Source organism: Tachypleus tridentatus, chromosome 7 (assembly GCF_004210375.1).
Source record: "Tachypleus tridentatus isolate NWPU-2018 chromosome 7, ASM421037v1, whole genome shotgun sequence".
Taxonomy (NCBI): domain Eukaryota; kingdom Metazoa; phylum Arthropoda; class Merostomata; order Xiphosura; family Limulidae; genus Tachypleus; species Tachypleus tridentatus.
Genome location: NC_134831.1, coordinates 43,788,944 through 43,806,062, shown reverse-complemented (window position 1 = coordinate 43,806,062; position 17,119 = coordinate 43,788,944). Strand labels below are relative to the sequence as shown.

Sequence of the window (17,119 nt, the reverse complement as noted above, 5' to 3'; positions counted from 1 at the left end):
ACAGTAGAAATTAGGAAGGCCAGTTTGCTATCCTTAACCATAGTGTTAGAATTTTATCCCACAATTATTAACTCACCATCAGTTAACAATTGTACAAAGGTAGTGACTTTCACTTTGGCCAGGTTACCAGGATCAAAAGTATGTCTTGGGTATCTGTAGTAGTTATCCCACTCTTGGAAATATGATAGCCTTTTGTATGGATTGTCCTAAGAACTACAGATCAATCAGAAAAGGTAGGAGGAACATTGGATTAAATATACAAGGTGAATGGGAAATCTATAGTCTTTCATCTTTCAGACTTGGAAGCCAAGGCCTAGAGATAGTTGTTTTTACATGGAATTGTTAAAACTTTTAGGGGGTACTTTTTCTTTATTCTAGTATTTCCATATGTTTTGCTGGGACAGGAGAAAGTATATGGATTTAAAATGCTAACATTATGGGTTTGATTCCCCTCAGTAGACACAGCAGATAACCTAATGTGGTTTTGCTATAAGAAAAATACGTACACTCTTGACAGTCAAGACGCAGGCTAAAATAATTCTTTGTTTTCTTTTAACTGTTTATCATGGGGATTGTAATAGACTATTCACTGTAGTGAATCTCAGGATGGCTGTTAAAATCCAGAATTAAATCAATTAAACTGAAGGGTCTTCATCATGACATGCAACGCCATTGCTCTCCTGCCTCTTTAAATCACCTTTTATGGCCATTTTCAGCTAGATCTGGAAGAAGGAGACATTTTGTAATTTATAGTAATGGGTTATTAACATTCTCTTTATCAAAGCCCAGAAAGAATATCAAGATTCATTCTAATTGTAAATCTACTTCTTAAACAAACTGGAGAGGGTAGTTCATGTCGATTTTGTTGGGTTCCCTAAATCAAACAACCCCTTTTTCAACTCTCAGTAAGACATTTGCAGATTCCACAAGAAAAATTAATCAAGGAAGCCTTATTCAAGAAAGCAGCTTTGTTTTTGTAATTTTTTTATCTTTTGGAAGCTTATGAGATCACACAGAGGTTTGTATTTTTTGGAGCTTTCATTGCTCCATGGTTACTTGCCCATTTTTATTTGGAAGTAACATTCTAGATTTTTAACTTTGGAACTCCTAGTGCTACAAAATCTTGAGTGATACACTTTTCTGTCTTAAGATCATTACCATCACTAAACTACTTCTTCCAGTAGCTTTTAGTCTGTTTTTTTTTTTTTTAACATGTATTATTGAGTTACATTCATAAAATAATATATTGTAAGTAAAGATATAACTGTATTACTTCTACATCTTTTAGGGTGTATACTCTGTTCAGTCGATCCCTTCCACTTGATGTGACGTGTAGGGTGTGGGATGTTTTCTTCAGAGATGGGGAAGAATTTCTCTTTAGAACTGCTTTAGGTAAGTTTAATCTTAAATTTCCAATTATGTATTTCTGTTTTTTGCTGATTTTAATTATTAATAGGAGGTTTATATTACATGACCAGGTTTGACTATTTTTGACTGACCTTGTAACCATCATATAACCATTAAAATATCCATACCAATATTAATGTGAAGTGTACCTTCATGAAATTAGGCAAACTTTTAGTGAAGTATTTAACTGTACATTTATGAAGATTTTATTGAGTTTACGTGAAAGGTGATTTTTATAATAAGAATAAAAATACTTTTTTTCATTTTAAAGTTCACATAATTTTCATTACATCTAGAACCTCCTAACTGAATATTAAACTTTTCTCATAGTAAAAACTTTATATTTTATCTATTTTCTCTACATTAACTGTTGCAAACTTGGTAGTGCAGGGTAAAATCTTCTGTTTTTTGCATGTTATTAGTCTCTGTTTTTTTGTGCATTATTTAATGCACTGCTACCATTAGTATAAAAAAACGTAGGTTAAGTCTCATAGACACCAAGTAAAATGAAGATTGGGTAAGCAACTTATTTCATATTTTTTATGTTTATAAAATATTTATTATTATAAAAGTAACTAAAATGTAAAAACAAATATCTCCTTAGATTAGTTAAGGTTAAATTAGGTAAAATAAACATCCGTGATATTAGGTCATCCCTTAAGTAATGTCCAATTTTAGGTTCAGAAAACAGAAAGGATTTCAAATGCTTTTTAATGTTATTTAATCAATAATATATGTTCCATTATTATTAATTACTTCCTGCCAATGATTCATAAGCTTCTGAATGCCACTTCTATAAAATTTTTGGCATTTGGAGGAAAAGAATGTAGAGAGAATAATTTTGATGTCTTCATGTGTTCTCAGCTCTTTTCCATCAAGATAGTTTTGCAAACTTTGGAATAGGTCAAGGTCTGAAGAATAAGGAGAATGTCGAAGATTTTCCCAGTCTATGTATTATCTTGGTATAACACTTTTACGATTGATCAAAGCAGGCCTCTTTTCTTTAAGTGCAACATTCAAGTGCTCTAACTGTTGACAGTAGAAATCTGATGCAATCATTACATTGAGTAGCAGCAACTCAAAGTGAATCACACCAACAATATCCCACCAAACACTTAACAAGACTTTCCAAAAGGTGGAGGTCCATTTTGGGCTGTGCTTTAGCTACTTTACCTGAACTGAGCGATTGTCTGCAGCACTTAATATTTTTATAAAATATCCATTTTTTCATCTCCAGTCACTAACATGTCCAAAAAAAGGTGAGTTACATTCACAATAGATAGTGCAGAAAAGTGCAAATCTTCACTCTTGCTCCAAGGTTGGTTTCTGTCAAATCATGGGGGACCCATTTTCCAAGTTTTGACACCTTTCCAAGCTGTTGCATATGATAGTGAACCGTTGAATGGGTTGAATTATGTTTCTGTGCTAGTTCTTCAACTGTTACAGCACAATCTTCATCAAGTGCAGCTTGCAGCAAGTCATCATTGAACTAAGTAGGATGACATGAAAATGGTGCATTGCTTAAGCTGTAGTAGTCACCTGATCTGAACTTCTGAAACCACCTTTGACATTTTCTTTCATTAAGAGACTCTGCATCATAAATTCTTCCAATGTTTCGTGTATTTTCTACTGCACTGTTGCCATTTTTAAACCTATAAAGCATTATATGCCTAATGTGCTCCTCAGACACATCCATTTTCATAAGGGCTTATTTGATTAATGATCTGAAGTGGAGTTGGGTTAGTCTCTTTTATTTGTCTGAACATTTTTATATATGTCCTACTACATTTTTTGTCATTAAAGCCTTCTACAAAGACAGAAATCATGATGCACTTTCTGCATTAAATTTTCAGACATTACTTATGGGATGACCTGATAACATAAGAAAAATATTTCACTAGGTATGCATGCAAGCAGCTTTAAGTAGTTGATGCAAATAGTAGTTAGACATGGTTCAAAGGACAATCGAAATGGCAATAAAACAATAAAATTTAATTGCAAATAGATGTATACTGTTATGAGTTTAAAGCTACTTAGGATAAATTAATTTCATGCTACATTTAAAGCCATTCTAGAAAGAAAATGATGGTAATTTAGATTTATTTGATTGGATGGTGTTACAAGATCAGTCAAACTGACCAACCTTATGTAGAGTTATGGTAGAGGAAATAATAAAGAATATCAAGTGTTTCTGGAAACAAACATTTGAAATGTGTTTTGGAGGTTTTAGAGAATACACAAATGAAATTTGGTATTTTTGAGATGAAGAAAAGTATTTTTAATCTTAACATAAAATCACTTTCAAAGCAAATACTCAATATATTCATGGACAAGTCTTTATTTTTGTTTATTAAAAATACTTTACTAAGATTATTTTCTGTATGTGAAAAATGTATGTTGACTGAAAGACTGCCAAATTTTGTAAAGATATATGCACTACATTGAAAGTTAGAAGTATTTAATCTATAAAGTCTGTCTGCAAGTACAAAGAAAAGGTCACCTGGTTGGCCAAATTGACTGAGCCCATGTGGAAATAGTTAATCTGGAAAAATAGTGACAATATGATAAGCATTTTGAAAAAGTATTTAGATTGCTGTATGATAATTAACAATTTGCTTTTTTCCAAGCATTAAGCTGAATTTTAACATGTTTCAGAAAGTTTGAGATCATACTGTTTGTTCAATAATACTCTCAGCCAGAGCTACTTTGAACAATTTAAGTGAAAATGTTTAAATCATTATTGATAGCACTGAAATATTAAAACTTGTTTTTAAATATTTAACAATGTTTTTAGCATTTCTGGAACACACGAATATTATATTGTAGTCTTCAAGAAATAGTTTAGACTAGTTGCTCTCATATTAGGTTTTAATATTGTTAAGTAACTAAATTTAGACTTGTATCCTTATCCATAAATATTTTCATAAAAATAGTAAATTGCAATATAATATATAATAATATTGCCACTTCTTATGTACCAACATGGGGCTATAAACATTTTGAAATTATCCCTAGCATTTTTGGACCTATTAATGTATCTCATATTATGATAAATGAAGACAGTTTCTTCAGTGTGAGGTGAAAAACAGCACTCAACAAAAACATTATATTGTAGAATTTGGTCAAATTTCATTCAGATTCCATATCTGATATGAGTTTTATGTAGACTTCTCGTAAATGATTTACAAGTTCCTCTTCCTTGCAGTGTCTGATTGAGAATTCATTGCTTTGAACTAGTTAGTGAAACAGTTGAGTTATATTAATGAGGCAAAATGAGAAGATGTAATGTTCACAGAAACAAAATCTGATCCTTTTGAAAAGATGCTGATGTAGACTGTACTTACAAACAAGTTAGAAAACTTACTAGTCAACTAGAACCTGAGTGACACACATGACCTTTAATTTTTCTTATCATACTACATTGTTTTTGTAGATTGATCCTACTTGTTTCAGTGATATGTCATAAGTGAAACCTATTGTGTTTGTTAAAACATCTCAGTGTACTGATATGGCATTGAAGTTAGTAGTAAACTGGAAAAGTAGTGCCATACACAAGTTTTTTTTGCCACATTGAAACAGGTTTTAAAAGCAAAGAAAGTTTAGTATTCAGTATAACCCCAAAGAAGGAGTATTATTGAACAGAATTTGAAAGGAGTAGGTTGTCCAAATTTGTCCCATAAAAGGGCTGCATTAAAATGCATTACTTAAATTTAAAAACATACATAAATGCATCAAAGCTAAAGTCTTGTCAGAAGTATAGAAAGGTTATTTGGTCTCCATGTCTGAATACTTTAATACAAAGTGATAAAAACTCTGTAATCCAAACTTTTGAATGGTGGAGCTTTTTTCTTAAGGGGCAAACTCATAATGGTGGTGTAATAAAATAAATGATATATAAAGAGAGTAAGTGATGTCATGAAGGTTATCCAATTGTTCAGGAAATAGTAAGTGTACTTTCCTGTAGTGGTTTTGTTCTGGAATGACAGACTGTATGATGGATGAGTGTATGGAGGGGTGGCACTGCTCGATGACCAGCACATGCCAACCTTGTCTTTGTCACTCAATTCACCCTTGGAGGCCATAACCATCTGTGTTTACTTGGATCATACCATCATTGTTTGTTATCTTTACCTATTTCCTAGACCTTGATGCTCTCATTGGAAAGTTTCCATTTCCCTATTTAATCCTGGAGGACTTTAATACATATAATCCCCCTCAAGGATGGGGTTGACATTGATGGGAGGGGTTGTTTCATAAAGTATATGCTCTCAGATTACAATCTTTATCTTTTTGATACTGGTTCTTATATTTATTTTCATGCAACTACTCAGTTTTTTACTACTGTTGATCTCTGTTTGCTCCTCATCACTTTTCTCTCATTTCTCTTGGAGAGCTGACAGTGACTTGTAGGGCAGAGATTAATTTTCTATTATTTTGAGAGAAACTGACCATGATGATGACCCATGTGCCTTGGTATACCAGGTTAACTGGCCCTCTTTTACCAGTCTCTTGAAATTTGACCCTGCCATTGGTAGACAACTGTGGTAGTGGTGACTAACTGTATTGTTAAGGTGTCTGCTCATTCTGTTTATAAAACTTCAACATGGTTTCCATGGTATTCTTGTTTCTGGTAGAATCCTGCCTGTCAACTGGAATGGAAGGTTCGAAAATGGGCTTGGGATATTTTTTGTAAGTATCCCATACTTTCAAACCACATTGCATTCTAATAGGCCCATGCTCATGTTTGGCAGAAAAGATGTCAAACCCAGAAGGAATCTTGAATTAAGTTCACAGCTGGCATTTCTTCTACCACCAGCTCCAAAATCATATTGGACAAGATTTGGAAATTCATTAAGCAGTATGATTCCCTTCCCATTTCAATCTTTCTTTCTGATACTCAGAGCATCACCAACACTCTTGGCAGGAGCTTTTCTCATGCATCTAGCACTTCTCTTTCATCCCCCACTTTCTTGGTGATCAAGTCTTTATGACTGTAACCGTCCCTTTACACTGGTGGAACTCAAGCTTGCTCTTCATTGGTCTGGTAGTACATCAGTCACACTTGATGATATTCACTATGAGATAGTGCACCATCTTTCTCCTGCCTCTTTTGTTATTCTGGTTGTTTTTAACCAGGTCTGCCAAGAGAATGTTTTTCCTGTTACTTGGCACCAGGCTCTTCACCTCCCTTTATCAAAGCCTGGGAATGATTCCAAGATTTCTTCTAACAATTGTTCAGTTGCTTTGACAAGCTGTCTCTGTGAGGTCTGAGAGAGGATGTTTAATGCTTGTCTTGTTTTATTCCTCAAATCAAACAACCTTCTCTCATACATCCAGTCCACATAACTGTGTCTTCTTCAAGCAGGTATCATATTCCTCCTGTGGTGATTTTGCACATATCTGTTTACCTTTGCCTGTGGTAAGTCAACATATTATTATTTTCCATGTTACTTCATGGATATACTTCATATTTCTGAATCCCACTTGATGAAGTGGTGTCTACTAGTCAAGTATTCTGAATATTATATCTTGACACTAAATCTATTCTTCCATAACAATCACAGTAGAGATGGAGTGTTTCTTTAAAACTACAGGATGCTTATCTAGTAGTGTGTATATATCTGTATTTATATTTGTGCAATAAAACAAACTTCATAGTCATATGTTCCATGTTTGTGAGAAAAGAGCCATTCAATATCATAATATACTTGATCCAAGGTGCTTCTCCTCAATGTTTTTGCTGTGATAAACCACACATTTTGATCAGAAAATACAAATTGTATGCAATGTGCCTCCATTTGGTGTTTTCAGTCCAGATGGATCACACTTGGCATAATCCAACATACAGTTACGACAGAAAGTGTTTGTACCCCTGTGTCCTGAGTAGTTTTTTGCTCATAACTTAAAAAGTATAATGATTAGGCTAATAGAAGTATGATGTATTATAAATATTATACTAACACACATCTACATAAATTTTTATGTAAATTAAACAACAAATAAACTGTTTATAAACAAATAACCCAAAATAGGTGGAGCAGAAAGTGTTCGTACAGTTCAAAACGTGTGAAAAAAACTGATATTTCCATAAAAATTTTGTTTAGTTTGGCAAATAAACTACATTATACCATTCCAGAACTAGACACTGGGTTCACAATTATTGGAATTTAGCCAGCAAAAAGTTTACTTCTGGCAATTTAGTGCCGTCTCCAACATTATCTGCTTGGTCATCGTGGCAAACAGGAAACAACTGTCCAGTGATTTAAAAAAAACGAATTATTGTAAAATACAAGTCTCGTGTGTTTCTTTCCTGTATTGCTACACAACTTAATGTGCAGAAATCTACTGTTCAAAGCATAATTGCCAAGTTTAAGCTTAAAGGATCAACTGCTAACCTCCCTTGTTTCGGACACCCCACCAAAATTCCAGAGAGAAACAAGAGGAAGGTTCTCAGAGAAGTTAGTAGGAACCTTCATTTAACACATAATGACATACAGAAACTGGTAAGGGAAACTGGGGTTGAAGTAAGCACCTCTACAGTTACAAACATGTTATGCTCTTCTGGGTTCAAAGCATGCTGTCCTAGTAGAACTCCATATTTAAAGCCTGTTCATTTAGAAACATGATTGAGGTATGCAAGAAAGCATGTAGATAAACCCTTTATCTGTTGGAAGAATATTCTTTGATCAGATGAGACTAAAATCAAGCTTTTCGGCCACAATGATGTTCGCTATATTTTCCGTAAGAAGGGGGGAACGAAATCTTTCAAAGAACACCGTCCCTACAATTAAACACGGAGGTGGCTCAATCATGCTATGGGACTCCTTCAGCTCTTCTGGTGTAGGCAGCCTTCACCACATCAATGGAATCATGGAAAAAGAAGAGTACGTTGATATATTAGGCACTTATATCAAGAATGATGCTCGGAACTTGCATCTTCGACGTTGTTGGATCTTCCAACATGATAATGACCCTAAGCACACATGAAAATATGTGCAATCCTGATTGCAGAGGAACCATATAAGTGTTCTGGAGTGGCCATCGCAGTCACCCAATCTCAACCAAATTGAAAATGTTTGGCATGAGTTGAAGACCAGGGTTCATCAGGGTCATCTGAAAAACTTGCAAGAGTTGGAGGTCTTCTGTAAAGAAGATTGTAAGAAAATACCAGTCGAGTACTGTCAAACTATCATGGAGGGCTATGAGGAAAGATTGCACCAAGTAATTCACTTGAAAGGCTACACATTAAAGTAGATGCACGAACACTTTCTGCACCTCCTATGCTTGGTTATTTGTTTATAAACAGTTTATTTTCATTTAATTTACATAAAAATTTATGTTCATGTATGTTAGTATAGTATTTATAATATATTATACTACTATCAGCCTAATCGTGATACTTTTTAAGTTATAAGCAAAAACTACTCAGGACGCAGGGGTACGAACACTTTCTGTTGTAACTGTATACCAAGGTGCTTCCCCCCATATCTTTTGCCCTAGCCAGATTTTCGTACCTGGTTTTGGGCATCTTCAAATTTGACTGTGAGTGTGTTGCATGCTCATGCATGTGGATATCTTGCATATTGTCTGTTGCTACAGGTGGAATCTGTATTACATGACAAGTTTGTCTATTTAGTTTCATCGTATGTGTCTTACTTTGTTTGTTAATAGGCAAAGAGCATACTTGTTCCAGAAGTAGTATTATATCCCACAGGTTTGCCTCCTTTTATAATTGTGGCCATCTGTTATTCCTTAGCAGTTGTTCTCCACTTGTTTTATTACGTTTATGCCTTCATCGGCTTTAGGTGAGTGGAAGTAGTACTATTACAGAAGTTAACATTTTTTTGAACTGAAAATATATTTTCGATAAGTACTTGCCTTCTCTCACCCACTTTCCACCCTTCTTCTCCACTGATTTTCCAGTGTTTCTGGTTTTTATCTGTGAATTCTTGAAAACAATGATTATTCTGGAACTTAATATAGGTATAGTATAGGTGACACAGTATGAATGGTGGAGAGTAGTCACATGATCAGCACATGTTGCTGTAGTGGTGCAGAAATGAATGGCTATACAAGATTGGTGCACCATTGAAAAACTGCTAGCATGTTGGTAGGGTAAATCAAGGGTGTGAGAGCTTTGGGTGAGAGATCGAAAGTACACATTAGAGATACATTTTCAGTGTCAGAAGATGTTAACTTTTTGCACATTTGGCTGTTAGTGATAGAATCATTATGTTGTTATGAACACTTATTTTTTTCTTACAGATAAATTACAGTATTAAAATGCCAATACCTGTGTGTGTGGGAGGGGGGTTGATGTCAGTTACCATCTAATTTATTTTCTATTGTATTTTTCATGTAAAATGTAAAAGCAGTTTTTCAATGTCTAATTGAACTTTTGTTTTCTGATATTGGATATATATTTTTATTTCCACAGGTATTTTGAAAATGTATGAAGACATCTTGTTAAAGATGGACTTCATCCATCTTGCCGAGTTTTTGACTAAGTTGCCTGATACAATCAATCCTGAACATCTTTTCAACTCCATTAGTGGTATCAGAATGTCCATTAACAAGAAGAACTTTAGCCAAGTCTTAGCTAGACACAAAGACTGTATAACTTAGAAGAAAGTTTTCTACTAGTAGCTGTGGAATAGAACTAATTTGCAAAGTCTTTAAGAGTAAAGTTTATTCCATTGATCATCCAGAGCTGTCAGCAGTTTATGTTGCCATACCTGAAATTTTCTTGTGTAGATAAGAGAGTGAGTGATGAAGTGGTGTTGCTAAAAGCTAAATACATTATAAACTCATATTAAATCTTTTTAGTGGTGGGTATTTTTCATTAGTGAGTTACTTGAGTTTCTTAAATCTTGTTAACCTGTTGGAGTTCACTGTTGTACATTTACGTAGTTTTTGTTTGAATTGAAAAAGTATATACCGAATCTGATAAAATGAATCCTGAAGATTGTAACTTGGTTTGGTGACCTATGTGTACTACTTAATGCTTGTACAACATTGATCAGTCAGTAATGGATATGACAATTGTATCTGTTTATAAATATCAGTAGGAAATTATTTTATCTTGTTGGTTTTATATTAGAAAACTTAAACTTTGTATATTCTTGTTCAAGGTATTGGCTGTACAATAGCATGTAGTAGCTTTGAAAAGGCATATGAAGAATATCTTATGATGTGAGATAACTGTAAGTTTTGAAAAAGACTCCTTGTTTAATTCTTTGATGTTTAAGAATTTCACGTCCTGTGATCTGGCATTAAGATCTGATCTGTTTTATTTTTTTCAAACATTTAATTGTATGTATAAACTGTGTTGTAGCAATAAGTTCCTGTCTGTCAGCATTCCTGATTCTGTGTACTTGAAACTCTTTCACACAACAAAACTGTTCTGATAAATTGTGTGACTGTTGTTTAAAAAAAAGCAGCAGTATTATATGACATGTTTGTTATTTATTGTTATATATTGTTTTCTTAACCACACTAATTGATGAATCTAGCTTATGAACTAAGTTAAGCTGTAGTCAGTTTATTTCTTAGGAATGTTCTAGTTAAGAGAACTGTGCATGAATTCTCAAACCTCTTCATGGCTAAGAAAGAAAACTTATTTAATGAGTGATCTGTTTTGCTAAGTACACAAAACAACATATGAAAAAGACCACATAACTGTTAGAAGCACAATTATGAAATGAAATGGGTAAATTTCATTTCAAAAAATTATGAAAAAAAGTTTAAATTGGCCATTTGTATTAGATATGATTTGTAAGTTATTTAAAAAGTTTTCACCTATAAGAAGCGAGTGATAGTTATTCACTGACTGAGAATAAATGTGTGTCATGATTTGAGGTTAAAAAGGGACCTTTTCTAAAGCTTGCTTCTCCAGAATAATAATTACATTAAGTGACAGACAGTAAAATGAAACCTAAAATATCCTGAAACCATAAATTTTATTATTCAGAAGCCCATAAAATATTAACAGTACTAACTGAAATTAGTAAATGGCACACATATAGTCTAATGTACTTTGTTTCAAAGTGAACATGAAAGGATAAAATGGAGTTAATATCATTTCTTAAATGCTATTTCTATTCAGTGTGGTTTAATAGCTCTTTTTGTTTTAACAGTGCAATAAGAGAACAAAATTGTATGAATAAAAAGCTTGTCAGTTTTATACAATCACCATAAAATACATAGAAAATTAAATTATTTTTTTGCAAAATTCTGTACAAAGATTTATTTGTATTTCTTTTTACTATCAGAATTGCAAGTACAGCTGCTTAAAATATTTGACATACTTTATGAAATATTCTGTGAGAGAAACTTTTTGTCACAGATATATACAAGTTGTTAAACTTTTCATATTCATAATATGTTTGTAGACATTCTTGGAAATCATATTTTCTCAGGTACGTTTGTGGTATGAAAGTTTGAAGTTTCGTAATGAATTATGTTCCTGTTGTGACTTCAAAATAAGTGTTTGGACAAGTTAATTAACTTAAACTTATTAAAAAGCACCTTGGAGTTATAGAAATAAAAAAAATATTTTTCAAAACTAACTAAAAGGAGTTATAAGCCAGATTAGTCAGGGTGCCATGTAACAAATAAAAATACAACAAAGTAAATTAAATCTTATCACTAGGTTTCAAACAAACAGGCGTAAAATCTGTGATGAAAATTATACAAGCTTCAAATGTCTGTGTGGTTTTTATCAACAAGGTTAGGTTTGTTTGTTGCTAATGTTTCATCAGATTCACCGTATAAATCATAATATTCAAACAAACAGTTAAGTTTTACATATTTAAATGAATCTGTCACTATTTATTAGGATATATGAATATTTCTTTTATTGTTTTTTTTTTTGTTCATGTTCTTATTTCTTTTAATTTTACTAGTTTATTTGTAAATTATAATTCTGAACACTTGGATTGTCTTTGTGCTCTAAGTAGTTTAGCGTTTATAGCACTCTGAGGATCCAGGGTCAGATAAAACAGTTGAAGAATTTGAGATATGGTAACAAATTTCTGAAGTTCATTGAGGTCATGGTGGTGTTATAGTCACTCATCAAAACTAGGCAGAAGGGTTGTAATGAATGTGGCATGTTATGATATCCAGTGTAGGAGAAGAGAGGAAGAGTTTCTTAAATCAAACAAAATGTGTAGGAGAAATATAACATAATTTTATGTATAAACTGCAAATAGTAAAATCATAAATATCCAATAAAACCATTTTTCATTAAAACTTGCAGAAGAAAAAGAAAATTGTTTGATTACAGACCAACCATACCATATAATTGTTGTTTAAGTTAAGAGGAATGAAATGGAACTATTGTGTTAATAAATGATTGAATTATGAACATTATATGCAAAATTATAAATATATTCCAATTACTTATACTAAATTCAAAGTAACTTATTCCTGGGAGGTTATTAAAACTTTGAGGGGAGGAGCTGGTAAGGTTATTATTAAATATGAAAATGACTAGAATAGAACAAATAATCAAAGACCAGCTTTTTTATCAACCTTGTGATATTTTGATTTGCATAATAGATTTTTTAGTTTATATATTGTGTCTGGCAATTGTTGAACTGTAGGTAACAGGTCTAGTGTAATTATGCTATATAAAATACCTGTCATGCCCACACTTTGTAACTTAAAATACAATGTCATCATCATATATGTTAATAATAAGACAAAAACTAGTGTAAGGAAATGATTAACCTCTTACTTCCCAGTGATTTTCTAGAAACATTTTCTCTTTTCTAGTGTATTCTGAAATATCTTCCACTCTAATGCCAAAAGAGTTTTTAGACACCAACTAGTCCATTGCACACTTTATTCAAACATTCAACCTGAAAAGTGCACTGTTGTCTTTTTTTCAATGTTCATGGGTGCAGTTTGATCACATGTTTAGATATTCTGAGGAAAGAATTGTCAAAGCAATTTTTTTTTCTATTTTTGTTCCAGATATTACTCAGTATAATAGATCAATCAACATTTAAAAAAGTTCTGTATTTAATGGCCTAAGTTTTACCAATTTGAAATTGCACTTATCTGATACAATATTTGAAAAACCAATAACTGTTTTGTGTATTTAACACTTTTTTTACCAACCACTGAGGTGTTAAACCTCAGAAATGAAGTATTCACACCAGTCAAACAATATAAGTAATATTTAATGTACAGAATTGGAGTAATCCAACTTAGTCGTATCAGTAAAATATCAAGCAACATCCATGAGTGTGTTAACTCTGAAAGTGAAATCTGGACAATATCAACTACTATAACATATGTATGTGTGTGAAGGAGAGAGTAGCTTGGTTAGTGTATCACCTAGAGAAGTTTACTCAACATCACAATCATTTAACTGGCTTCTGTAGATTTAATGTTTAGTTTTATTGCAATTTCAATTTAAACTAGAAGAAAAGCTATGTAAAGTAATATTTAATACTTATGTTAATGTAGAACTAGATACTTAAATATAAGATGTCTATACTAATGTATGACATCTCAAAGATCTGCAGTCAGCTAGCTCATTGATGTTAAGAAAAAAAGCAATCTTGTGGTGTTTGAAAAGTAACACCAAAACAGAGGTTTTATATAAATGTTTTGCAGTTGTGGCCCAAAATTTTTAAATTAGATTATTGTACATGTTTCATATGAAGACAAGTTTTAAACTGAGTACTTATGTCTGTAAGTACAGAATGGTATGCTAACATGTAATCAGTATATTTTATTAGAATTTAACTATATGCTCAAGATGAGAAATTCATTGCTATATTTTTACTTAAATAGACTTTAGGCATTAACTAAGTTCAGTTATGAAATTGGAATGAGAAAACAGATACAAAATTCTCATGGAAAGAAAATTCAAATGTTTTCTATAGTTTCAGCTTTTATGAATAGAAATTGATTATGGCATTTCTTTCTTTCTTTGGTAAATTTTTTACAGTATATATTTATTAAAAGATTACTGTTTTCAACATAAATACATTAATAATCAGTTTTGTGCAGTAATCTTATTCTTTGGTTATCCCCAAAAGGTTGTTTTTGTTTCTTCCAATTTCTTTTATTTATAAAAGAAGCTTTTAATGTAAAATAAAATAAGTGTATCTTGTAGAAGGAAATGAACTTCATAAAAGTAAAACATCATTTCCTCACAAACAGAGACTATTTATATAGACTAGATTAAGATGTGTTGATGTTACTGGTATTGCCAATTTGTATCCAATGGCTTTGTTTGCTTAAAAGAAAGAGTGATTTTAAAATTGATTTGTTTCTCTCTGTATTTGATGTATATGACACATGCAATACTGAATTTTTGAGACAAATGTAAATACAAAACACCAGTTTGTTATTAAATGTGCTTTCTCTTTTATTTTCAAGTTCTGTTGAATTATTCATGAGACTATTATGTAAAAAAGGTAGAAATTAAATGTTCTTCCATCTTATTTACAAGAGACTGTTAAGAATAGGAGCATATCTTGCTCTAATTTTGTCCATTTTGTATATAGAAACATGAGTAAAAACAAGTGAGAACAAGTTTCATTTGTGTAAACTGTTCATTAAATGGACTTTTTTATGATTCTATAGGAAGGAACCTGATCCTTTATTAGAAATAAAAATAACATGAATTGCTAATTGTTTGTACTTTTTGTCTTCTTCAAATCGAAAATAATTACAGGAACAAGATTAAATAGAAGAAACCTTTATGTCTATGTTTTGGACAGACATCTGTGACACCTACAATGGAAGACCACTTTATTAGTATGTACATCTAATGTCAATTTGATCACCTTTTTCCACAAGAAAAGCCTGAATAAGCTGTGGTATAGACTCCAGAAAACATATTGTTTTCTCACTGTATCCCCTTCATTGAGGAATATGGTTTATGACTGTTGTACAGGTGTCAGCAGAGAATTATAGTGGCAAATTAACATTCACATTCATCCCAAAGATGCCCATTTGGATTACAGCCTGGTGATTGTGCTGTTTAAGAAAAATGGCTGAAGTCATTGCGTTATTCAATTCAGTTTTGCTTTGATTGTTGCATGGATTTTTTAGAGCCCTTGCCTATTGGGGTAAAGCTAAATCAGCATCAAGAGGACCTAGTTGGCAAAAACAATTAGATTTTGAATATATGTTATTTACCCCTTATAAAAGACACAAAAACCCAATTTTTGCTATTACATTGTTGGAAAATCATTAATGGCAGGTAGCACACGTAATTTGTACTTAGTTGTCATTTAAGAAAAGGTGAAACTTTTTCCCAGCCTACGCTTCCAGTCTTTCATTGTTTGTGTTCTTCAAATTCGTGTTCCTGTTTTCTTCTGAGATTTAAGCTGTTCTGTGCTGGTTGTTGACTGCCATATGTAATGCACTTAGTAATGGGTTTAAAGATATGTGAATCTAAACTGTTGTTGAAGGGGCTGGTGAAATAGGGGCACAGATTGATATGTAATGCTTTATAAGCTAGTTCAATCATTTCTTTTCAATGATCAACCACTGGGTATTGGTAGACAAAGTTTTCTTTGGTTGATAGCCTCTGATGGAAGACTCTTCTAGAAGAGCACCCCCCTGCACATACACCGTTGAAGAGTTGAGGGATCATTTTTCTTTCCAACTTTCTGTAAAACTGTGATAATGCTGAATCTCTGAATTACACAATTAATATTTTGCATGTAGAATCTGGAGAGGGAGTAAGTATAACTTTGTGTTATGTATAAGTAACTCAGACTGAGTAGCTATATTTGTGTAAGTTATATATATATATATATATATATATATGGGTGTGTGTGTGAGTTGTATCTATAATGCAGACTTATGGTGGGTTGTTGTCTCGTGCATGTGCTTCTGTGTTGTTAATACTTCAAATTTGTTAGATGAGTAAATGTAGTTTTGCTGAATGCTATAGGAACTGCTCTATCCTTATTAAAAAACAACAACAACAACTTCTAACCATCTCAGCTGATTTGTATGTGATAAGCACCAACAATATGACTGTATTATTCCGTAAAACAAATGTCCTAGCAAAGGAACGTAAAGATAACGCTGGCCGTGATTTACCTTTCATAAAATATGGTGGTGGGAATATTATCATATTCTGAATCTTGGAGTAAACATAGGTATTCTCAAATAGCATTCTGTGCTCTCATGTGTAATAACTTAGTTTTCTAATTTCAAAATATTTTCAAAAACAATATTTGTACCAGGGTGACTCAAAAATGATATGGTACGAAACTTTTCAAACAAGATGCATAGAAACCTACTTTTATCTTTCAAGTACCGACTTGATTTTATATATATATGTTCCACAAGCGTTGTGTTTCAAGATACTGTATAAATGGAACATCATTTCTTGCACATAAAACACAACATAATATGTTATGTTAAGAAATAAAGGACCCAGAAGTGTGATTACATAGTCCATTAAGTCAAAAATAAGTACAGCATTTATATAAAATATATATATATATATATATGTGTGTATGTGTGTGTGTGTGTGTATGTATACACCCACATATACGTACATACACGAAAATGGAACAGCCAACATTTGACCTTAATAACGACAGCTGCAACTTTCTTTTGATCTATCTAGTGTATGTATCATCACACTTCATCTATTTTTGTTGTTTTTTTTCACTTTCTAGTAAAGATCATTTTATCAGACTGGCCAGAAGTTGCTAGTGGTAACCGGATG

The 17,119-nt window shown here is 32.3% G+C and overlaps 1 protein-coding gene across 3 annotated transcripts in view; it reads left to right on the top strand.

Annotated features, from left to right (window-relative positions):
* The window catches only part of LOC143255544 (TBC1 domain family member 14-like), an 88,920-nt gene extending 73,866 nt beyond the window's left edge, over positions 1 to 15,054 (top strand). For 2 of the 3 annotated variants that reach the window (XM_076511374.1, XM_076511373.1), the window contains 2 exons: positions 1,289 to 1,392; positions 9,845 to 15,054. In XM_076511374.1, the coding sequence (XP_076367489.1) occupies positions 1,289 to 1,392; positions 9,845 to 10,032 (292 nt within the window). In that variant the 3' untranslated portion in view covers positions 10,033 to 15,054. The remainder of the gene's footprint in view (positions 1 to 1,288; positions 1,393 to 9,844) is intronic. The other variant, XM_076511372.1, reaches the window with a different exon arrangement.
* The last annotated feature ends 2,065 nt before the right edge of the window (positions 15,055 to 17,119 follow it).